Below are 23,223 nucleotides of genomic sequence, written 5' to 3'. Positions count from 1 at the left end.
AATAGAAGACCGCAGCCAATTATGTGAAGACAAACTCATGACGCAATGAATCACCCCTAGACTAGCCAATCAACTTTGAATAACCGAGATTAGCGAAGTGGGCGGGTGTTTTGGAGTGTTCGGTGTACAAAACAAAAGCAAATCCGTGAGTAATGTTTTTTTTTTTGACAACACAGTGTTTATGAACTATTAATTCAACCGAAGCCGTCGCTTTATGTGCGGTAGGGTAAGGTGCATGTTTTAAATTGTAACAAAATGGTTCAACGTCACAAAGAGGAGAGTCACACCTGGCTAGCGTGACAACACACCTTGACGACACAAGCTAATATCCAAGCTAAAATATAGCCTTCATTCATCACCATTTAGGGCAATTAAAATGTTTAGTATGTCATTATCCTCTTTATTATTGCGCCATCCTTGACAGGTATAATGTGTCCCGAGGACGAACCGCAAAGTCAACCTGGCTGCAGCTCCTCAGCCAAGTTGGGTGTGACTCTGACTTGTGAAGACCTCGACAGCGGCCATGAAGCCTCACAGAGCATCGAGCCCTGCGCTGATATCAACAGAACCACACAGGTTGACATCCACTGGTGAGGAACATGATGTGGGCTCAGATGACTCATGATATAGGCGCCAGCGCCCCCCAAATTACTCAATTACCTTACTGTTTGATCTCCACACTATTCATGCAGTTTATGTAATGCTGGAGTCAACAAAACACGTTTTGGTTCATTCGTAAAGAGACTGATGGACGCCGAAGCTGCCCTTGTCTCCGCAGCTGTCCAACTGGCTTCATTGAAAGACATCCTGAAGGTATGTCTCGATTTTGTGTTGGGGGCAGATGATTGCAAATTTCTCATGTTTCTATTTCTGGTTCACCTAAGGACCCACAAACGTCCGCTGTCAACAAACAGCGCGTGGTCACGCAGAGAGGACTCTTGCTACAGAAGATGGAGGACTTTTGTCAAATCAACCAGCTTGTGCGACAAAGACTGAGCCAGCTTCTAGACGAGGAAGTCGGTTGATGTGCATTTGATCAACAGTTTTGAATGGAACGTTTTTCAAGTGCTCTTTTTCCTTTTCAACCAGACTGCTCGGATTGATTCGAGCACCAAGATTGGCGCTTTGCTGAACAAGATCCTACAGATTGAACGTGAAAATCAGGTGTGTTATTTGAAGTTTTATGTTACTAAATGTACACAAAGACTCTAGCTCTCAATGGGGTCTTGGTCCCGAAATCCCACAGACGCACTACAAAATCTTTTAGAATGTCTTCCTAGAGCAAAGGTGTCGATCTCTAGTCCTCAAGGGTCGGTATCCTGCATGTTTTCTGGTTTTCTCTCCCCAATACACATGATTCAAATGATTAGCTTATTAGCAAGCTCTGCAGGATCTTGAAAACTATCCTAATCATTTGAATCTAGTATGTTTGACAGAGAGCGGGATGGAAAACATGCAGGACACTGGCCCTCAAGCATTGGAGTTTGACACCTGTGTCTTAGAGGAACGAGTGACACTTTCACTTCCTTTCAGGTGTGATGACTTGCTGCCCCAAGACCTTTGTCCATGTAGTGTATAATGTCCATTACGGTTTTCTCTCGTTTGTCCTGTTCAGCTTCTAAAAGGTGACCTTGGTGTAACAGAAAAAAGAGCGGAGGAGCTCATGTATCTGCAACAAAAGGAACAGGTGAGTATACACGTACGATACATGTTAGCATAATTCAAGGCTCGAAGTAAGCGGTTCTGCATTGCAGTTTGCTCAATAAATTTTGGAATTTCATATAAACACATGGACTCGCAAAAGTCACGAACCTTTGCGCTGCCCCATTTGTCAAATGACAAAAATTAGTACGTTTTTTTGAAATAATTAAATTATACTGGCTGTTCTAAACCAGAACTGGAAATTACTTACAACAAGCTACATCTCGTGTAATAATATAGTATAAAATATTATGTTATTCTTTTATTTTCACAATCGATGTCCAAAGTTTTGAAAATCATTGCTTCTTTCCCTTAATTTTAATTCTAAGATATTATACATTTTTCAACTCAAACATAAATAAAATAGTATGTCCCCTTGAAAATATGTCATTTAAATTACATAACATTTCCTACAAAAATTGAGCTCCTGTGAATAAATAATTTACACTTTAATTATCAGGAACAAAAAACTTGTCCCCCTAGGGAAACAAGATGTAGCGCACACATAACATTGTATTAACAAGTTTATGAAATGACTGAAAATATTTGAAGTAAAATTTAAATATTTCCCTTGGAGACCCTGCAATGTGGGAAGCACTGGAGTAGATAAAGATTTTCTATTATTATTATTATTATTAGTTGTAGTATTGTTATTTTAAACAATTTAGTTTTGACAATAGACAATAGTTTGCCACACCATGTGAATTTAAGATAAATCTGTTGAGTATATAAAGAACACCAACTGTCAATAATGTCATTTTATTTCTTTAATAAAATTCTTGCCTAAGGTCCCTGGGATTAACCTGCAAATTTTGAGCCTTGTAATGCTTTGTCACAGCTACAAGTCATTACTGTCATTTGAACATTTTGCACACAATTTACTTCCTCAGATAAACATTTGTTGATTTTATTCCTTTGATTAAAACTGATTAAAATCATAATCCTCAAGACTAAATAAAAAAAAATTAAGATTTTATTTTTGCTCAGTTTCCCTGTTGCCATCAGTTAAAGAGGAGACATATATATTTTTGATCAAAACGTGGCTTTGGCCATTATTTTAATACTTTAAACGCAGCTGACGTGATTTAAAGTCAATGAGAACCCTGCGGAGGAGCGCCATTGACGTCAACAGTTTTTTTTTTTCATTTTTCAAAATGTCCAAAATTGGCTCACAGGTTATCTTTTTTTTTTATCTTCATTAAAAAAAGTCTGGCTTTTAAAGAGTTTAGAAGATGCTGTCATTTAAAAAATATATACATATATATCATATTCAAACTCCTTCTCCTTCCTGTTGACAACAGGAGAACATCAAGAGTGCTCTGAACATCGCTAAATGTGCAGAGGGCACTCGCGCCCGTATCCAGGGGCAGTTACGCAACAAGGAGGCGGAAAACAATCGACTGACCGTGCAAGTGCGGGTAAGAAGCCCCGAATTTATTCCGGGCAACCCCAAATGTCGTCATGTACCACATTCTCCTTTGCCAGACTCTTGAACGCTCCCTGACTCAATACAAAACCGAGATAGAGGGGCAGAAAGGGTCCTTGGCGGCTCTGACAGAGCGGAGCTGGAAGGAGAAAGAAGTCCTCAAGAAGGCCTTGCGCGTACACAAGCAGAAAGCCAAGCGATCCGAGACCGCCCTCAATAAATGCCTCAGTCAGCTGCAGGATAAGGTGCGACCACAGTCCAAACAGGTGACTCGTTTGGCTCTCTTGTTACCAAGACGGTTTGTTTGTTTCCCCATCAGGACACCCAGCTGTCAACGCTCCAAGAAAAGAAAGAGATATGGAAGCGGGAGAAGATGCAGCTGACTGAGGAGAACCACAGACTCTTAGCTCACGTGGAGATACTGCAAAAGTAGTTTGGGAAACAAAATTGTGAACTCTTTTTAAATGATCCTAAACTTTTCTAGCCATTTTCAGCAGACTACACTTAATATTTTGTGTGCAATTAATTTGAGAACTAAATTATTTTTCATATGTAAGGAATACCTTTAAAACACAATTTTTCCATTTGCTCTCAACTGAAAATTGCATCACATGTAGTCAGGGCTCAGGTAACAACCAATAACAACCAATAGGGTTGTCACTCGTTTTGAAGGTGAAAGCAAGTAAAAAATGTTCTTTACAAAAATATGTTTGATGCATACACACTAGTCCAAATGCTGTATTCTGATCAATATTTCATTTGAGGAATATAAATTAAGATTTAAGATCCTTCTGATTCCATCCATCTCACGGGGGCGCCCATTTTGCCACTTGCTGAAAATGACAATTGCATAAGGCTCCGGTAACAACAAATCATGACTCAACTTATGAACATCACATCATCAAACAGTTGAGCCATGATTGGTCATTACCTGAGCCCTAAGCAGCTATGATGTTATTTTTGACATTGACGGCAAAATGGCCGCCCTCCGAGATGGATAAAAACGGTTGAATTTTTCTTATTGATTCATATTGTACAAACACAAAATTAATCAGAATATCATCATTCATCAGCCCACAGATAACATTTTGTCATGTTTTTTTTTTAATTTATTTATTTTTTTGACATGACTTACCTTCTGATGGGATAATAAACTTACTTAGTCATTTTCAGCCAGGTCATTTGCAGCCCAGGTAACCATTCACGGCTCAGCACCGCAATAGGTGATTTTAAATGAATGTAGCTATCAAATTAAGTATTGACAAAAATGTTCAATTTTTGCTGCTGAAAATGTCTAATTCAAATAAGGATCCCTGTAATGTTAGTTCTGTTCATTTCTAAATTTCATACAGACACTGTAATATCCAGTCACTTCGGCGGGCCCGTTTTGACAGTACCATGTAAATTGAATAATATCTCTCCTTGAACTTTTCTACTCGAAGGCAAACAAACGACATCCCGAGGAAGCTCCAGGACATGGAGACGCAGACTGAGATGGTGAAGGAAAAGGAGTGGGAGGACAGGATGAGGGAAAAGGCGAAAGAAGCTAATAAGGAAAAAGAGGATCGTGCAAAGGAGAGGGAACGGCGGCTAGCCGAATGCGAGGCAGCCTTGGCCCAAGAGAAGAGTGCGTCCACTGGAAAGGATCAAATGGTTGAACGGTTTCGAAATCAGGTTAGCACATCTGCTTCATTCTCATCAAATCTGGCTTTGAGCCTCTCTGGAGTGGAGTTGACCTTAAGTTTCCATTTGTTTCCGTTAAGAAAGCCTACTGTACACATCCGCCGAGGAGTGAAAAACAAAAGAGGACATGCCGTACAAAATAATTACATGTGCCACGAGGACACTTTCCTCTCGCACATGCAGTCGGACTGCTGCAACTAACAATTATTTTAATTGGGGATGTTCAGTAGCACATTTTTCAGACCAATACCAGTACAAGTTTTAAACTCTTAAGTAGTCGCCCATACGATAATTGTGAAGATCTTTATTTCTCATTTTAGCATTTTCCTTTTACTTTCAAACACAATTAGCGGCATTTTTCAATTATCGTTTGTTTCTCTACATATATCGTATTTATCGACATTGCATTAGTTCCGGATCAAAAAATGGTCACAAGAGAGCCGAAACCAGTATCAACTACCTGCGCAAGTACTCATCCTTTGAAATGAGGGTGGGTATCGGCCGATATCGATACCTAGTGTCGATGCTTGCCCAGCCCCTATTTTAATAAATGAGTTTTACCAATCAGATACAGAAAACCTTTTGTGGATTACTTCATTAAAAAACAAGACATCATTTAAGTTGATTTTTTTTCTTTCATTTATGCTTTTTTACATATTTTCTTTATTACACATTTTTATGTCCTTTATCGTTTTCATACTGTGAGACTTTGTGTTCCTTTCAGGTTGCAGCCCTCGAAGCGGAGTTGAACGATATGAAGCGCCAACATAGAAATGTATCACGGGATCTTCAAAGAGTCCAAGATGGAGAAGACTCAAAAGCTAATGACGTAATTGTTTCTTCATGATTTTTACCATGTGATTGGCTAGGGACCATTCTAGGGTGTACCCCGCTTCTCACAAAAAGCCATTTGGGATAGACTCCAGCTCACAAATGACTGTAACCAGGATAAACACTAAAGGTTTAAACTGTTTCAAGATGTGTAATGCCACTCCCACTTGAAGTTTACTATGGACAAACTTAACATAAAAGTACAAAAACTACATATTTACTTAAAGCAACCACATAGGTCCCTTTATTCCCTCAGCATAGTGGTTCTCAAATGGGGGTACGCATTTCCTTTTTGGTACATGAAAGCACTTAGGGGATACGGGAGATTTTCACAGGGTTTCTGCAGATATCAGCAAATCCAACGTAAGGCTGTTCAATGCTGTGTTTCCTTTTTCAAATTAAGAGCTAATTAATTGGAACATGAAGCAAATTATTGGTCAATTTTGCTATAGTGGCTCCTTTGCAAAATGTTTTATATGGACGTACTTTGTCATAGTTGATGCAGATTTCTGTTACACTTTTGGAGTTGCTGAATAAAATACGCCTAGAGATACATCTACACATGTAATTCCAAAATTTAATACATTTGACACAGATAGCATAGCACTGAGTTTTAAGTCTTTTTGTTTGTTCTGGCTAGGGGATACTTGGCTTTAAAATATTTGATCGGTGCTACATCACTAAAAACAAGATGAGAACCAACCAATGCGCTAGCTGAATGCTAATGCTAACACATAATGGGAAATGCATGTACAACTCCCTAAGCAACTGGTGTTTGCACACAAACAATACAACTATAAATGAAGACATTAAATGTAACGGCACTCAAGCTATGTATTCTTCATCTTCTTTGAGGATTGGCTGAAACCTATATAACAGTAGTTCGCAGAAGGAGGTACGTAAGATTTCAGCAGGGTTTTGCGGTATTAGGAAATCTCATTTAATGTTTTTTTACTGCTATAACAGCAGTAATATTTTCTAGTCAGGTTTGACGACACTAACCCTCTGTCAGGTCAGGCAAGAGCTGCAGCATTTGCCTGAGATGCTGCGAGAGAGCGAGCTGAAGCTTCTCGCTTGCCAGGAGGAGCTGCAAACATCTAAACGAAAGTGTGCAGAACAGTCAGAGGCCATTGAGAAGCTGCAGAAGGAGGTGTGCCCGCAGTTAGTCTTTGCCATTTTTACCTTGGCAACAATACAATTGCAAATAATTTAGGAAGGCAGGCAAAAGTAATCGATAAAATGTAGGATTTTCTCGGTTGTACTTTATTTTACTTTCACAAATGGGAGTCATTTCATGTGAGTGAAGTCCAATTATTGAAGTAGTCCTGAATCACAAAAGTCTCAAAGAGACATAAACATAATAGATTTGTTATGTTAGTCCTTTTATATGGGTTTCAATACAATAACATGGTTAAACTTAATACAATTATGTGATATAGCTTTGTCATTATAAATACATCCAGCAACACACACTAAACCAATTTTGTGCCCGCTATTTTCAGACTATGCTTTATCTTCTACCAAATTATGGCCCTTTATATTCCTTTCAGGTTCTTGCATTTGAAGCGGAGTTGAGCAATATGAACCTTCAACATAAAAATGTATCTCAGAATCTTCAAAGAGTGCAAGATGGAAAGGAATCAAAAGCTGATGAGGTAATTGTCTCTACACATGATCTTTACCATATGTGCTGTGTGAATTGCTGGCGACCATTCCAAGCTTTACCAGTCTTCCCAGATAAAACCATTTGGGATAATTTTCTGGTCAAACTGAACATAAATTTAGAAGAATTACATGTTTTGTATAATACAGCTGCATTGAGTCTGCTAGTGCTGTGATTCTAAAATAGAATTTGTGTACCTCTGGGGTATGTTAAAGCTTTTCAGCAAAAAATAGTAAATAGTAAACAGTAAATGCCATGGCAAACAGCAGAACTTTCTTTTCATATTAAGAGTGAATGAATTGGAGCAATTGGAGCAACTCAATGCACTAGCTAAATGCTTGTGCTAACGCATACTGAGAAATGCATATTTAACTGGTATTTGCCCATATGCAATGCAGCAACACTTTAAGACACTGAATGTGTGATTTATTTCCTCTGCGAGGAGTTGAGAGAAGCTGAAACCACTGTGAGAGCTTCTCAAATGGGGGTACGTGAAAGCACTTCAGGGGTTAGGTGAGATTCCAGCAGGGTTTCAGCAAAAATCAGAAAATCTTGATTTACTGCTTTGTAAAGCCTTCTTTTCTAATTAAGAGCAAATTAATCGGAACATCAAGCAACCTTTTGGACTTAGCTTAGCGACATGCAGAGTAGAATCCCCCAGTCACATTTGATGACACTAACCCTCTCTCAGGTGAGGCAGGAGCTACAGGGTCGCGTGGAAGAGCTGCAGCATTTGCCTGTGACGCTGCAAGAGAATGAACTGAAGTTGCTCGCTTGCCAGGAGGAGCTGCAAACATCCAAACGAAAGTGTTCAGAACAGTCAGAGGCCATTGACAAACTTCAGCAGGAGGTGTGCATGCAGGGAGGCCATTATTATCTTGGGAACAATGCAATTTCAAGTGTCAGCACTCCGTAAAGACGTGTGAATACTTCTTTGGCATTTAATTAGTTCAGAGTCGTGTTATGTATTTTATAAATGTATTTTATATAAAATGAAGTCTTTTGAGTGAGAGGTTGAAAAAAAGTGGCCAATTTGATCTGCTCGTGATATTATTCTAAAAACCAAAAAACTTTGAACTCCTTGAAAAAAGCTGCAAAACATCAAACTCACAATATATGCTAAATAATTTTGCATCTGCATTTTGAAACACCAGCTGCAGACTCAAATGCATCAGGTGCAATCGGCCGTGCAACTGAGGGAGTCCGCTGAAAATACCCGAATAAAACTGCAAGAACAAGTGGAAACCATGCAAAAGTAAGGCAACATCAAAGTCTGAATGAACCAAATTGAGCAAATGAAACCGTGACCCCGAAATGTTTGCCCAGGACGCTGGAGCAGCTGCGCCAAGAGAAGCAGGAGCTGGAAGCGAAGCTGGTGGTTCAAAAGCAAGCTTTTCACAGCAGTCAGCTGCTGGAGCATCGTTCCACGTCATTCACCGAGCTCCAAAGCCAGCCGGAGCGTCGCTCGTCCGACTACGAAATGCTCAACAAGCAGATGACTCAATGCTCAGCAGACTTGTTGTTTTTCAAAGAACAGGTACTTGTTTTTTGCAGATGCGAGTACACCACCACAACCCCAAAATACTTTCTATTTATGGCAAAACGAACTCGCGCAGTGTTGCGACGAAAAGGAAAAAAAAACTGCTTCGAGCTCATTCAACATTGCATTAGTGTTGCATTCACTGACTGCTCACAGTGTGGGAAATGTGAAATATACTTAACCTGCAACAAATGTATCAATTACAAATCTGAACACAAGAAACATGAAGAACTTACAAAAATGAGATTTATTCTCTTTTGCTATACTTTTTACATTGTTGCTAAACTTTGTTTGTCCTACAGACAGTAACCTACAAAATACCATAATTTGACTCGAGAATTAAGGGTGCGTTCTATGCACAGGTGTGTCCTATATTCAGGGAATTACGGTAACTACTTTTGGTATGTAAGCAAGCTTTGCACAAGGTATCAATAGCAATTTTTTTGTCACAAGTAATGAATGCTAATTTTATGTGAACATTTATTTGAAACTCTTTGATAATTCAAACCTTTAAGTAAATGGTGGTTAAATTGCTCCGATTAAAATGAATTAAAACCGCAATTGTCCGTAATTACTGGAAGAAAAAAAAAAGATAATTCTTGGTTATATTGCCCAGCCCTTGTTAGTAGGGCTGTTCGATACCTCAGTTTTTTTTTGTTTGTTTGTTTTGTTTTTTTCCCCAGACTGTTCGAGTGTTCAACTCTTGGGTTGAGTCAGTAGTGATAATTATTACAACTCTCACTCCACCCACTATTGTCAATTTTTTTGGGTCATGTTGCAAGCCGCTAGAAAATGAATGGCGGGCCACACACGGTCCTAGGCCTATAGTTTGTACACCACTGGCTTAGCAAAACAGTTATATTGCCATTATAGATTAAATTAAATCACCTTGACAACTGATCTGAAGTCCCCAGGCAGATTAGATTGGCATGGCAACAAACGAGCTGAGGTCTGATGCTAGCACTAATTTTCTTAAATTTCTCTCTGGGCACGTGAATCTGATGAATTCATACATTTTATAATAACAGGTGAAACATGTCAAAGAACAAGTTACATCCAAAGATGAGGCGCTTCAGATCACAGTGAACGAGCTGGAGCTTCTCCGTCAGAGCAAGTTGGCGGTGAGTACTGAACTTTGGCCCCCACACCACTAATGTACTCTCCGTTCAAGCGTTAGATGTGACTCTTTTCTGTTTAGACGGAGAAGCGGTTGGAAGCACAAGTTAAAGAGCTGCAGTTAAGCCTGGAGACGTGCGAGAACCACAAGAAGAGCATGCAAAACTACGTGGACTTCCTTAAAAACTCCTACCTAATGATATTTGAAGATCAAATATCCAATTTTTGGTCTTCAACTTTTATGAAATGACCCACTATTCCAGTCACTTATTTACATAAAATTGTTATTGAATATCTGGTACAGTTCTGGCTCTCAATTTTGAAGTTCTGGGATCCAATCCTTCCAGTTTGATGGTTCTCCCCATAGTAGATTTTCTCTAAATTGTCCAGCAACATGCCACATTCCAAATCACACATGAAGGTGACAAATTAAGTGCCCTCTGTTCTTCCCAAAAAGTCTGTACAGTATATCTTGTATTTGCATTGAGTGAATGCTGAACAATTGAAAAGCACAATTAAATGTCATTTTGAAAAAGTTTGCTTGTGTGAGAGGGAACTGAAACGTTGTGTTTGGTAGAGCATTACCTATAATTCACTACAGTATTTAAATTCTTGTTTTAGGAACAACGTGCATTAATGCTTTCTTCCCCTGCACAAAATAAATGTAAACAAAGACCTTCATTTTAAACAGGCATTCACATAGACACCATTAGTTTAAAATCTACTGCTACAATTTGTGACAGGTGGACTATCAAAACTAGCATTAATGTTGCACTCTTATATCATTAATTCATGTAATCCCTAAAACACATTTTTACATTTTTTAAGAGTTAAGGAATTAAATCCCAGGTGCAGTACAGTACTTATTTACATTTTTTCATTTCTTTTGTTTTCATGTTTTAGGCCAAAATAACTATACTAAAGTAACTGAAGATCTTAGTACAGTACTTAACTTTAAATAGATTACCTTAGTACTCAGTTACTTAAAGTAATCAATTCCTAATACCTTAGTAAATTACATTTAGTACTTAATCACCCAATCGCTTGAAACCGTTTTTTTTACCCTTAAAACGTATAACAGCGACATTCTGTGGCCAATTCTTAAGTTCTTTTCATTAGACTACAAAGCGGCGTAACAGCGACATCCTATGACCAAATGAGGCTGTTGCATCACATCTAAATTTGAGTGACGTCGACCACTGGCCAGTGGCCACGTGTTTGCGTCAACTTTACAAATCAGGAAGTCCTGTCTTTCTGTTCCCCAGTTCTTTTACTGAAACACAAAAATATTAAGATTTACTGCGACATAAAAACAAAAACTCGAAAGTAAACTGTGGTCGGAACTTAATGCCGAACATAGTTTAGCAGTCTTTCGCATTTTAGCACCTGTTTTTCTTTTTTTTTTTAACTTTTTAAAATCGTCGCGAGGATGGATGTTCCTCAACTCACTGAAGATGAAATGGCAGAGATTAAAAAAGACGTGAGTACGACGTCTCACTCCTCAAATAAACGACGTAAAGTTGTGAATAACAAAACCATTGTAATGAGCCACAGTTTGCATTTTTCGTGAGTAAAGTGAACATGGAACGTACCAAATCACAACAGCCCAGATGAGGTAAAAGTTTACATAGGTACACCTGCGCAAACAATACGAGGGCCCGCACATCATAATATACGCATTAAACTCGCTCGGGAAAGTATTATTCTTTTGTTTTTAGAGTGAAACATTAAACCGTACCGTGGCCAGAGTTTGTAAGGCAAAATGAAAAGTTGGTACAGTCTATCGACAGTAAGGAATACAGTACTACAGTATTTCTATTACTCTACAAGTGTACCCAATAGATCGATAAATACATTTAGTTTTCATTCACATGTCCCGAAGCTATTTTTTCACATTTATTTTGGAGCATATTATTAACATTTTTGTGAGATGCTAATATTGCGCATGCCACAAACATCCAGGAAATTTTTGATTCATATAATTTGAGAATATAATACTATTAGATATGCTATTTTTTAAGATGCCTGTTTTTTTTTTGTTTTTTTTTTGCAAAGTATGTTTGTTAGTTTGTTAGCTTGCCAAGTTTGAGATATCTTGCTTGAAGGCGGAAATCAACAAAAAGTTGTATCCACCCTCACTAGTCTAAACATCGCTTTGATTAATATTATGAAATATGAATTTAACAGCAAACTCCACTAACTTTGATCATCTGTCAGGGTGACTATCTCGCCCCATGCCCGTCGACTAAAATTGACATCAAGGTTTCTCAGGGCTCAAGTAACAACCAATCATGTCTCGTCTGTTTTCTGAATTTGATCACGTGACTTCAGCAACCTGAGCCACGATTGGTCATTACTTGAACCCAGCACATCATTGAAGGCGACAGCCAGTGTGGCAAAATGACCTAAAATGGAGAGTGCTATTTACTTTTTGGATACGTTTTTCAAGGTCTTAATAATCCGATTCTTTTGTACAGCCGATTAATCTGTCAGGCCCTAACCACAGAAAATAATTGTTTTATACAATGATTGAAAAGATTAATGCACTTAATTTAAATCAATTTCTCTTAATCGTGAATATTTAATTTAGGCTGAGACTTGAGACATTACACAAAACCCAAACAATCCCTCCTAATCGAGTATTTGGAATATGTCTCCCCCATAAAACAGGACAAAGTTGAACCATTGAAAAATGTCCCCCAGGTCCTGACGCGCATGCGGCACTACCTCTGCGAGAAGATCCGGGCCCGATGCCACCTGGATTACCTGCGCTCCCGCCGCATCCTGACCCGGGATGACGCCGAGGAGATCAACAGCAAGAGCACGCAGACCAGCAGGACGGGCTGGCTGCTGGACATCCTGACAGAGAACCCACGCGGCCTGGACGTCCTGGTCGACTCCATACGGGAGTTGCGCTCGCAAAACTTCGTCATCCACAAGATCACAGACGAAGTGCAGAAGGCCAAGAATGAGAAGCTGGAGATTCTCAGAGGTTTGAAAAACTGTCTCTTTAATTCTCAAGTACATCTGGAATGCAGAAAGTACGGCCGGGCAATACATTGAATTAATTCTATTAATTCGTCACTAATAAGATTAATCACACAAATTGAGATTTCAATGTGGGGGTTACATTTTCCAAAAATAGCAATTGTTTTTTGTTATTTTTGTTGGAAAGGGAAATATATAAATATATATATATATATATGTATATTGAATAAATTCATCTAAGATATTTTCATTTGTGTGCTTTTGTTGTGCAGCCGCAGCTTCCAGTTCTCCCCCCAAAAGCAGCCCCGCCCCTCCCTATAGCACCCAGGAGCTGTCCGGTACGTTTTCACCCGACTCCACTTTGCTGTGCTACCCGGAGGGGCAGCAAAGCGCCTCCGCTTTCGGAGTCAGCGTTCGCCCCAGCGCGCCCTCGCTGCCCAATGGCGCCGCCCTGACCTCTGTGGCCTCCTCATCCTCCTCTCGCCTCCCCAAGCCGGGAGACCCGGGAGCTCCCACGCTGCCCGAGGAGGAGGAGGAGGAGGAGCTGGTGGGGTCGCCTTCCAACATGGATGCCTTGTCACCGGGGTCCGCCAGCGGCGGGGCAGACCCCAACTTCCAACCCCTGCGCTCGCGTTGTCTTGGTCCCGCGTCACATCGGCACGGCGCTTCCTAAAAATAGGCCTAGTATATATGCGTCACCTAGCGTCAAAAATAGGGCTGAACAATTTTGAGCATTATATTTTTCCTCAATATTGATATTCTATATGTGATTTTTTTAAAGGTTATTTTTGCATCAAGGTCATCATCAAACAATATCCAATTTATTATAGGTACAGTAAATGTTATTATCATTATTATCATTACCATTAGGTAAGTAAATAAAGCATTAATTAACGGATTCAATCCCAAACACATATTTATGACTTTTCAGAGTTTGATGTTTATACCCATATACTTATTTACATTTTTAGGGTAAAAAAAAAGTCTTAAAATGGCTGGTTGTAGCGATACTAATGAAGCCTCATAAAGCAGTTTTAATATATTTTTGCTCCTCTAGATTGCACTCTTGGATTTAATGCATTTCTGTTAGACTAGCGTGTATCTTTCAACCAGGACCACCATCTAGTGGAGTAAAAAAGTATTACAAGTGGTTCAAGAGTCTTCACTAAAGCATCACTTCCTAAAGTACAGGAGTATTCTAATTCGAATTAGATTACTAATTTGGTATTGTAATTCTTCCAGAGTTAAAGCGACAGTGTGTAAAATTTACTGCCATCTAGTGGTGATCTAAAAATGTAAAAGCCTACTGAAAACCAGCCAATTCATTTGTACCCACAGTTGTGTCCATTGTGTCTCAGCAATACAACAAAGTGGATTTCATCCCAGCCAAACATATAAAAAATTATTGGAAAAGACAATGTCTTCTACTGAGGAGGACAGGAGGAGTTGTAGAGTTTTAAAAAATGAAATGAAAGAAAAAATGAATGTGGTTGTTTTTTTTCAATTAATCAGCAGAAAATGTAATAATTCCTGAAGGTATTACAGTATATACAAAATATGACAAAAATTCAGGTTCAACTATTGTCACATTTTCTATTCAAAAGTGCTCGTTCTCTTTAATTTTATAGTACAGTACATTGTATCCCAATTGTTGCTTATTATTTTTAAAATAATTTACAATAAGCAATCCCGAATAAACAGGAATCATTGGCCAAAAAAACACAGGTAATCGATACTCATTATGAAAAGATTTTAAATATATTGAAACCATTCAATAGTGATAACACTGATCTAAACAATATGTAAATAAATTAAAAAGCTGACCAACCAAAATGATGCATTTTTTTGTCTTTTTTACAAAAATAAAATTCTACATTGCGATTAAAATGATGTAGTCACTACACTGTATATTCCACCAAAATGTGCAAACATAATAGCTTCATAACCGTGAACTTTTTTTTTATACTTTATACGTATATATCTGACCTAAAATGTCGATTATAAAATTTACTGATCTTATAATGCTGACTTTTGAGGTGTTCATTGTTTTCCGTAAGTGCTTGTACTCTTTAGCTTTTCGGCTGATTTTGGGCAAGATGCTAATGTTTGTGTTTTAAGAAGCATATGAAAAATCCACACAGGATGACCTGAGCCCATATTTGAACCCAATTGAACTGTGAGCCAGATGTGTCAGGCACTTGGTCACCGTGCTGCCTAGAGTCAAAGACTCCATAACTAATATTATTTACTCATCCAGTTTATATGTATTTGAATGAACACATCTTCTGTTATTTACTCAGTTTTCTCACTTTTTAAATGTTTGTTCTAATCATCTATGTAAAAAGCAGAATATTTTGGACTAGGAATAGAATATAATTTTTGTATGAATTTGAGCTCACCATGAAAGGCTCAGCAGCCAATCGCAGGTAACCATGGAAGGAACATTCACACCTATGGACATTGTGGCGCTTGTGGATGAACCTTTTTGAATGGAATGTTGGGAAGATGGTGTGTCTACAGAAAACCCAAATTAGGAGGCATTTAATAACAATGTTGTAGCCATACCAGGCTGAAACTGTTTTGCATGTCTACTCATAAATATTTGCAATAAAAATCAAGAGAATATTAATAGTTAAGTACTGTTATTATTTTCCACAAATTCCCTTACAAAATAGACGTGTTCTTTTTAAACAATATATTCAAAAAATCAGTATGACTGCGATATCCCTAGTACTTATGATCAGGACTGTCCCGATACAACTTTTCAAATCAGATACAATACCGATATTGCAGCCTAGAGTCCAACTGTCTGATAACCGAGCCAACATGATACCACATGCTTTTATTTTTTTTAATGAAACGATAGAAGACTTTGTCAATTGCTAATTTGCCAATTTATTCCAATACTGTTTTGAGCTGATATCACACCAATATGTGGTGTCGATACTGGGCTAGGACACACCTACAAAATTTTCCCCTAAAAGCAATGACAAATGATTCTAAAGAAACACAAATATATAATTTATATATTAAATATATTACATATATTTTCCTCAAAATTTCTTCATGGCAATTTTCCTATCATTCATATTTCTTGCTTATGATACTAGATAACAGGGATTCAACTCTTGGGTTGTCACTGATACAAAGTACTGATACCCCAAGTACTTTTGATACACAACGTAGTTTTGATACACAACGTATCTGCCAAAGAACAATAACAGGTCATTTTAAAGAAAGACCGACATATTCCAGTGTAGTGTTTTTCTTAAAATTTCACCAAATTATTGAGTATTCTTGTTAGTTATTTCTAGTTAATGATCGACTGCACGGCGAGTACCGATACCATAAAAATAGGCCAGGTATCGGCCCAATACTGACAGTTGTTCTCGATAATCATTCATTCCTAGTAAAAACAATTCATAAAAATGTAGAGCAGTGATAGGCTAACAGCACATGCATTGACAAATGCTAGTATGTGTATTTTTTTTTCTTCTCAAAATCTTGCTTGGAAATTCCTTAACTGGAAAAGCTGAACATGACACAGAAGTATGAGAGTCATCATCCTGGTGTGTACAGCGTACAGTCGAGTTAGCAGTCCCACCGATGTACATCCACTTTCCGTAGGTAAGTCTTACAATATGATTTTAATGATTTTTTTTCATCTCTATTATTATCATTGTTATTGCGCAAATTGTGTATTGAGCTCATTTGTAGTTTGCCAGTTGTAAAATATCTGGAGATGACTTTCAGACATATCATTTAATAGTTATAATTAAAATTCAAACTGTTATATTGTTATTGTTGGTAATTGTTTGATTTATTCCCCCTCACTTTTGGTACAATAATTCAGTAAAATTGAAATACCAGTAACCTAGATCATTTTGATGTAAATTTTCAAATGAATTATGTGTTCCTTGAGAGCTGGTGAAAGGTCGTTGGCGAAAACCAGTTTGATAAACATCAGAATGAATGGAATGATGGAGCCATCGGTTAACTCGATGCGCATCGTGTCATCGACGTTTTGGCAGCGCGGGCGGTATGGAGGAGTTGGAGCCGCTTCTGGGGGCCAACGGCCGCTGCAGATGGACCCTTGGCACCGCCAACATGGACCCCAGGGTGGTGGAGGACCTGAGGCGCAGGCTCAAGTACTTCTTCATGAACCCTTGCCAGAAGTACAAAGCTCGAGGACGCAAGCCGTGGAAGTTGATGCTGCAGATATTAAAAATCGTTCTCATCACCGCCCAGGTACACTTTACCTCACGATGTTTCTTCCTTTTGTCTCAGACTAATTAAAAAAAAAAATGTACTGTATATTTATGATCAAAGGAAAATTTTAAAAAGGAAACAAAAGTACACAAAAAAAAACGAATTTATACTTTTTGGGGGGTTAATCATTTATGACTGACAGGTTTACTTTGCTCTCATTTACCTTGATTTTTTTCTTGCTTTTTTTTCTTCCTTTTATGCCAGACCAGTCAAAATAAAATAAAAAACCTTTTTTATGCATTTTTTTCTTCAACAACTTGAATGATCATTCTACTGCAACCAGTGATGGTCTGTAATCGGTTTAAGCGTACGCTATCATTAGTATCACTACATTTCAAAGAATCGTTCACAAGCTATTGACATCGTTTACCATTAGCTGGGACTCTGTTATAGCTGCCTAGAGCGAAAATTTACCACTAGTTAGCAGCAGTGGCGTGCCGCATAGTGGCTGGTGTGATAGATGGAAATTACATGAGAATATTGTGATGTTTTTTGTACCAGCTGGTCTCCTTTGGACTGAGCAATGAGATGATGGTCACCTTCAAAGATGAAAACCTGATGACATTCCGTCATCTCTTCCTGAAAGGATACAAGGAGCATCATCTAGGGGGGCTGGTTTTGCACACTAAAAGTGCCGTCTACGACCACATCTCCTACATCATCGACCAAGTAAATGGAGGCAAAGTTCACAAGAACTTGCCGAGTGGGAAAAATGGTTTTATTTTTATTTTGTTTGTTCTTCTCCTCTCGCAGTACGTCAATCTCCAAAATCTAACGGTTGGCAATCTGGCTTATGAGCGGGTTGATGGCGAGTACACACCTCTGATGGTCTGCCAAGAGTTCTACAGGAACAGCGACATCGACCCCGGAAACGAGACTTTCTACATTGATCCGCACATTGATACCGGTAACGTCAATTACACTTCATTTAGAGAACAGTGGCATATATTGTAGTCTTGCACTTTTGTACTTTCTTGAAGTGGATAGTCCGCCATAGTTTCAGCAAGCATGTTGCTGAGGACCAATGCAGAATTTTTGTTTGTGTTTTTGGGGGCCAATTCAGCTTGTAAACTTAGGCAGATATGATACTAATTTTGCAGCCTACATTACTGTCCGATACTAATATTAGTTTCCTTGTATTCATTTCTTAGTAAAGTGACACTATTCAATTAAAAAAAATTCTAGTTCATGATTGTAAACTGCTCCAAGAGAGCGACGGATACCGATACCTTGAAAAAAGACTAGGTATTGCCTCAATACAGATAAGTACTTGTGCATCTCTACTATGTAGTCCAATATTTCTGAACCATTACATATTAGTATCTCACCTATCCCCAAACAACAAGCCATACATTTTTATCATTGATTACATTTGAATCTCTTTTTAGAAGACCTCAAAAATAGCGAATTTCAAGCATTAGCATTAGCACATGTGGACTGGCTAATTGTATGAATTTTTGAAAAAATATGAAATGCATCCAAATTTGACATGAGGTTTTGACCCAATGCTTATCACCAGAAAACATTGAATCCAGTTATGCTTTTATATTTGAGGAATCTGAGTCATTGCACCAGTGGAAATGAATCACTAAGAGGATTACAGTTGCGGCTTCTGCAAAAAAAAAAAAAAGTTGAAGCCAACGGATGTTTATCAGAGGAACAAATGCAGCTGATGTCCTGATTTCATCCTCAGAATGCTTTTCTATCTATCCTGCGCTGTCATTGGGCAATACAAGTCTGGCCACGCCCCTCAACTTCTCTTTGGACTTTCGAAGGTGACGATCATATCTGAAGGGTGTTAAGTTGCCCGCCTACTCAATGTGTTGATTGTGTCCAGGCTGCTGTCAGTCAATGTTTACTTTACCCTGAAAACCATCAATCTACAGACCGTGAGGCACCACGAGCTTCCTGACTGTTACGTCTTCCACGTGGTGGTCAGTTCACATATATATATATATATATATATATTTCATTTTTATTTTGGCAGTTTTAGCAGAACCTTACCCGCTTTGTTTGCTTCAGATCACGTTTGACAACCACGCTCACAGCGGAAATATAAAGGTGGGGGTCGGAAATGATGTCACCATCAACGAATGCAGAGACTGGAACGTGGAGGGCACGTGTATGACCCCCATCGCGTTTTTCCGCGATATTGAGCGCAGCTTCCAGTCCTAAGGCCAAAGTGTGTGTTTACAGCCGGAAAGAACGATTATCTCCTGCTCTTCTTCGATTCCGTGGTCATCCTGGCCTGTTTGGCCTCTCTGATTCTCTGCGTGCGCTCGGTCATCAATGGCATCCATCTCCAGTTTGTGAGTTACATTTGCTACACTTAATATCAGTTGTACCATGTGATTTCTCTCAGCCATTCAATGCAAAAATGCTAATAACAACAATACTTAGTAAGTAATAATACCATACTTCCTCAAATACTACTTCTTCATTAGTACATGCAAAAAGGGAAGTCATTCCAAAAGTTTTTATTTCTATAATATGTTGTCAACTGAAAATGACATTACAGTTGCTCAAGGAACGACCAATCGAGGCTCACCTGTTTTCTGACTTTGGTCCTGTGACAGTTGCAAGCTGAACCACGATTGCTCATTACCTGAGCAACTGGATTGTTTAGTTAAAAATAAATGAATAAATCAGACCATTTTGATCCCCCCCCCCCCCCCATCTCAATACATTGTCAGGGTATCAGATTGGGACTCGTATTGTCAGATCCTCAAAATTGGGTGACTCGGACTCAGACTCCGGTGCGAAAAAATGCGATCGGGACAATCCATTCTTTTTAATGCTATTTTTATTCCAATGCAACAACATTAAATGCATATACATATGTTAGATGTTGTTGACAGGAACAGTGTGGGTTTCTTTTCAAATTGAGAGCAAACTAGATGGAACATGGAGCTCCAAACATTTTTGTTGATTATGAATCCCATCTAGTCACCGATGCATAGAAATATAAAATAGGTATCTTTTTACTATTGCTAAATTGTGTTATAGTCACTCAAAAAACTGTTACACGCTTGCACATTGTCATTAAATTTTGCAATTTTCCGGCTGGAGCTTGACTCAAAAAATATTTCAAAAGTGGAGAACCACTAGCATAAAACATATGATCCGAAAATAACAAATTTAGGATTGACGTACCCCTTGAAAAAAAAAAAAAATCTCCCGAATTGTTTCTCTCTTCTATATCCCCTACAGGAGTTCAACACGTTCTTCCACGCCTACTACAGCAAAATTGTGAGTATGTCGGACCGCATGGAGTTTGTGAATGGCTGGTACATCCTCATCATCGTCAGCGACTCGCTGACCATCGCCGGCTCGGCTTTCAAGATCGGAATACAGACAAAGGTGTGTTTTCGCTCACAAGCATTTAGTCGCCTGTGTTCACACCCACAACGGCGCAAACCTCCCTTCACGTACGTTTGCTAGCGTAGCACTGTCGAGAGAATTTTCGACATGCTCCTTTGAGGCGCTTGTTGGGGAGTTAACGGGAGCCTCGTGAAAAACTTTCAGCTCATCATAATGAAAACAGGGACACATTTAAAATAGATTGACAAAAATATAGATCCAAAAATGCTTCCTTCCTTTTTTTTTCAGTTTATGACGAGTTACGACGAATGCAGCATCTTGCTGGGCACGGCAACCATGATGGTTTGGGTGGGCGTCATTCGCTATCTGGGTTTTTTCAAGAAATACAATGTAAGAACTTTCGCATTTGGGCAAAATGCAAGCTGGCCTGAGCAGAAAGGCGAAGTTTTTATTTATTTTTTTTCACAGATCCTAATCTTGACCTTGAGGGCAGCTTTCCCAAACGTGATCCGATTCTGCTGTTGCGCTGCGATGATCTACCTCGGCTATTGTTTCTGCGGCTGGATTGTGCTTGGGCCGTACCATGACAAGGTAGGTCCTCACACACTCAATTCACTTCACGCTCGGGCTGTGCAGTAAATCAAATTACTTCGATCAATAAGTCATTTTAAAAATAAGAGCTTGGAAAATTGAGATTTTGCAAGAGTTTACAACACCACAGGTGCTATCTCCTTGCTTGTGGTATTTAAAGAAATTTTCCAGGTATTTAGCCGTTTCTAGATGTAAAACATTCATATTTTGTCAATAATGAACTATTTTAGCACTATATTTTTAAACACTCCTAAGCCTAACTTAATGATATTTGAAAAAAATATTAATAAGTACCTGGGATTGTTTGGACTTTTAAAAGCATAAAATGACGTCTTTGGGATCGTATGATTTTATGAAAAAACAAATATATTTTTCACGTGCATTAACACTTTAAAACTTTTTTTTTTTTTTTTTTTACTTGCTGTCGACTGAATATGACATCACTTAGGTAACAACCAATCAATAAGGGTTCAGCTTACGAATGTCGCATGGCCAACAAAAGTGTCATGATTGGTTGTTACCCAAGCCTGGTACAGGTGATGTTAATGAAGGTCCACAGTAAGTGGAAACATTTGTTTTCAAAGATATTCATTGGGTATGAAAATTAATTTAGCTGTCAAATTAATCATTGACAAAACATGAGCTTTTTACAGCTAAAAAACGGCAAAAGAAATGGATTATACTTTTAATCACGGTATGCACATACCATGAACGTTTAGTTTAAAACTGATTTTAAATCAAGATTTTCCACAAAATGTTTTAAAAAATAAATCAACCGGTTAAATCTGTGGTGTCAAACTCAAGGCCCGGGGGCCAGATTCGGCCCACCGCATCATTTTATGTGGCCCACGAAATGCTAGTCGTGACTTCAAGTTTGTGGCTACAGTACCAAAATTCGCAAGTTTTCAAAGATTTTGATGACCGACAAGCAATATTCTTTTTGAGCCCTTTTTACTGGCCTCTAATTTCAAACCCATGTAAATGTGTGAGGATCATTCGTCAAAATGTTTCGACTTTGCAGTCACGGCCCTTCGACAGAAACTCTAATTATAATTTGGCAGTTCCGAACGCTGGACAAAGTGACCGAGTGCCTCTTTTCGCTGGTCAACGGCGACGACATGTACGCAACCTTCATGAAGATGCCCGACAGCGGCTACATGGTGTGGCTTTTTAGCCGCCTCTACCTCTACTCCTTCATCTCCCTCTTCATCTACATGGTGCTCAGCCTCTTCATCGCGCTCATCACCGACACCTACGAGACTATCAAGGTCAGCTTTGGCGCCACGCGTCAACATATATCACCATTTCGTCATTGGACACTTCTGCACAATCTTGTGTTTAAAAAAAAAAAAAAAAAACATGCATACGTTTTTGATAGCGAATGAGTATGTTCTAAAAGACGTATATATACGATTTTGGTAGACAATGAGTTGTTTCTGCTGCAGCATCACCAGCAAGAAAAAGCGCCCGCGTCCGAGCTCCAGGCCTTCATTGCCCAGTGTCGAGACGAACCCGAGTCTGGACGCTACCAAATGGACGAGGAGTCGTTTTCCTGCTGCCTCCTGTCTTGCTTTTGCTGTGGATGCAGGAAGAAGATTTGACTTTCTTTCGTTCTATTCTGGAATCAAAATGCTGTATAAAGAACGTTATAATGTTCATTCACCTGTGCTACTAGTTCTAACTAGTATTTCAGATATGAGATGATTATACAAAATATTAAAAAAGAACTACACTGCACTTAAACAGCAAAATAAGTTAGCAATGGATAAAGATTATATAGACATAGTTCATTTTATATATAAAGATATTTTTATGAATTGCTTAATTTTCCATAATGATTTTTCAACAACTTATTTGACATGAAGCTTGTAAAATCTTGAAATTCTCACAAAATACTCAAATAAAATAATATTTTGTGTCCAACTCTGTTCTATTAGCTTTCTTTGATCCTTGAATACAATTCGCTATCTGTAAAAAAACAACAGAGAACTGATTTTTTTTTAATGTTTCTGAATTTTAAATTCATTTCCAAAGTGAATGTTTTAACACTAACATCACCCCAATCACGAATTTCCCATTTTTTACTTGAGTAAA

The 23,223-nt window shown here is 38.5% G+C and overlaps 3 protein-coding genes across 10 annotated transcripts; all 3 read left to right on the top strand.

Moving 5' to 3' along the window:
- The first annotated feature begins 106 nt into the window (after window positions 1-106).
- Window positions 107-10,498, top strand: LOC148414660 (outer dense fiber protein 2-like). 6 transcript variants are annotated; one of them, XM_088430443.1, is made up of 18 exons: window positions 107-145; window positions 425-590; window positions 693-813; window positions 885-1,016; window positions 1,090-1,164; window positions 1,616-1,687; window positions 3,003-3,119; window positions 3,187-3,372; window positions 3,447-3,556; window positions 4,570-4,801; window positions 5,535-5,639; window positions 6,654-6,791; window positions 7,192-7,296; window positions 7,996-8,154; window positions 8,459-8,559; window positions 8,631-8,841; window positions 9,873-9,965; window positions 10,043-10,498. In XM_088430443.1, exons 2-18 carry the CDS (start codon window positions 430-432, stop codon window positions 10,208-10,210), a joined length of 2,286 nt encoding a protein of 761 aa, XP_088286569.1. In that variant the 5' UTR covers window positions 107-145; window positions 425-429; the 3' UTR covers window positions 10,211-10,498. The 6 variants fall into 6 exon arrangements, with proteins under 6 accessions (XP_088286569.1, XP_088286571.1, XP_088286573.1 ...); XM_088430444.1 differs by lacking the exon at window positions 107-145 and adding an exon at window positions 156-226; XM_088430445.1 differs by lacking the exon at window positions 6,654-6,791.
- Window positions 10,499-11,194: 696 nt separating this feature from the next.
- On the top strand, window positions 11,195-15,577 carry bcl10 (BCL10 immune signaling adaptor). Its single transcript, XM_088430454.1, has 3 exons — window positions 11,195-11,440; window positions 12,664-12,952; window positions 13,221-15,577. Exons 1-3 carry the CDS (start codon window positions 11,390-11,392, stop codon window positions 13,619-13,621), a joined length of 741 nt encoding a protein of 246 aa, XP_088286580.1. The 5' UTR covers window positions 11,195-11,389; the 3' UTR covers window positions 13,622-15,577.
- A 901-nt stretch (window positions 15,578-16,478) lies between these two features.
- LOC148414658 (mucolipin-3-like) lies at window positions 16,479-23,052 on the top strand. 3 transcript variants are annotated; one of them, XM_088430452.1, is made up of 13 exons: window positions 16,479-16,575; window positions 16,980-17,196; window positions 17,719-17,886; window positions 17,971-18,124; window positions 18,911-18,992; window positions 19,055-19,151; window positions 19,240-19,333; window positions 19,414-19,526; window positions 20,428-20,577; window positions 20,827-20,928; window positions 21,007-21,129; window positions 22,191-22,397; window positions 22,575-23,052. In XM_088430452.1, the coding sequence occupies exons 2-13, from the start codon at window positions 16,990-16,992 to the stop codon at window positions 22,728-22,730; spliced, it is 1,653 nt and encodes a 550-aa protein (XP_088286578.1). In that variant the 5' UTR covers window positions 16,479-16,575; window positions 16,980-16,989; the 3' UTR covers window positions 22,731-23,052. The 3 variants fall into 3 exon arrangements, with proteins under 3 accessions (XP_088286578.1, XP_088286577.1, XP_088286576.1); XM_088430451.1 differs by having other exon boundaries at window positions 19,240-19,339; XM_088430450.1 differs by having other exon boundaries at window positions 19,240-19,339; window positions 20,827-21,129.
- The last annotated feature ends 171 nt before the right edge of the window (window positions 23,053-23,223 follow it).

This window comes from Hippichthys cyanospilos, chromosome 12, assembly GCF_059441005.1.
Source record: "Hippichthys cyanospilos isolate Australia breed blue-spotted pipefish chromosome 12, RoL_Hcya_1.0, whole genome shotgun sequence".
NCBI lineage: Eukaryota > Metazoa > Chordata > Actinopteri > Syngnathiformes > Syngnathidae > Hippichthys > Hippichthys cyanospilos.
Note: the sequence above shows the minus strand (reverse complement) of the source record. Positions and strands in the feature narration are given on the sequence as shown.

Coding starts and splice junctions, on each gene's coding strand:
- LOC148414660 (XM_088430443.1), top strand. CDS start 430: ATGTGTCCCGAGGACGAACCGCAAAGTCAACCTGGCTGCAGCTCCTCA. Junction 814..884: donor CATTGAAAGACATCCTGAAG/GTATGTCTCGAT, acceptor GGTTCACCTAAG/GACCCACAAACGTCCGCTGT. Junction 1,017..1,089: donor GCCAGCTTCTAGACGAGGAA/GTCGGTTGATGT, acceptor CTTTTCAACCAG/ACTGCTCGGATTGATTCGAG.
- bcl10 (XM_088430454.1), top strand. CDS start 11,390: ATGGATGTTCCTCAACTCACTGAAGATGAAATGGCAGAGATTAAAAAA. Junction 11,441..12,663: donor TGGCAGAGATTAAAAAAGAC/GTGAGTACGACG, acceptor AATGTCCCCCAG/GTCCTGACGCGCATGCGGCA. Junction 12,953..13,220: donor GAAGCTGGAGATTCTCAGAG/GTTTGAAAAACT, acceptor TTTGTTGTGCAG/CCGCAGCTTCCAGTTCTCCC.
- LOC148414658 (XM_088430450.1), top strand. CDS start 16,990: ATGGAGGAGTTGGAGCCGCTTCTGGGGGCCAACGGCCGCTGCAGATGG. Junction 18,125..18,910: donor TGATCCGCACATTGATACCG/GTAACGTCAATT, acceptor TTTCATCCTCAG/AATGCTTTTCTATCTATCCT. Junction 19,152..19,239: donor GTTACGTCTTCCACGTGGTG/GTCAGTTCACAT, acceptor TGTTTGCTTCAG/ATCACGTTTGACAACCACGC.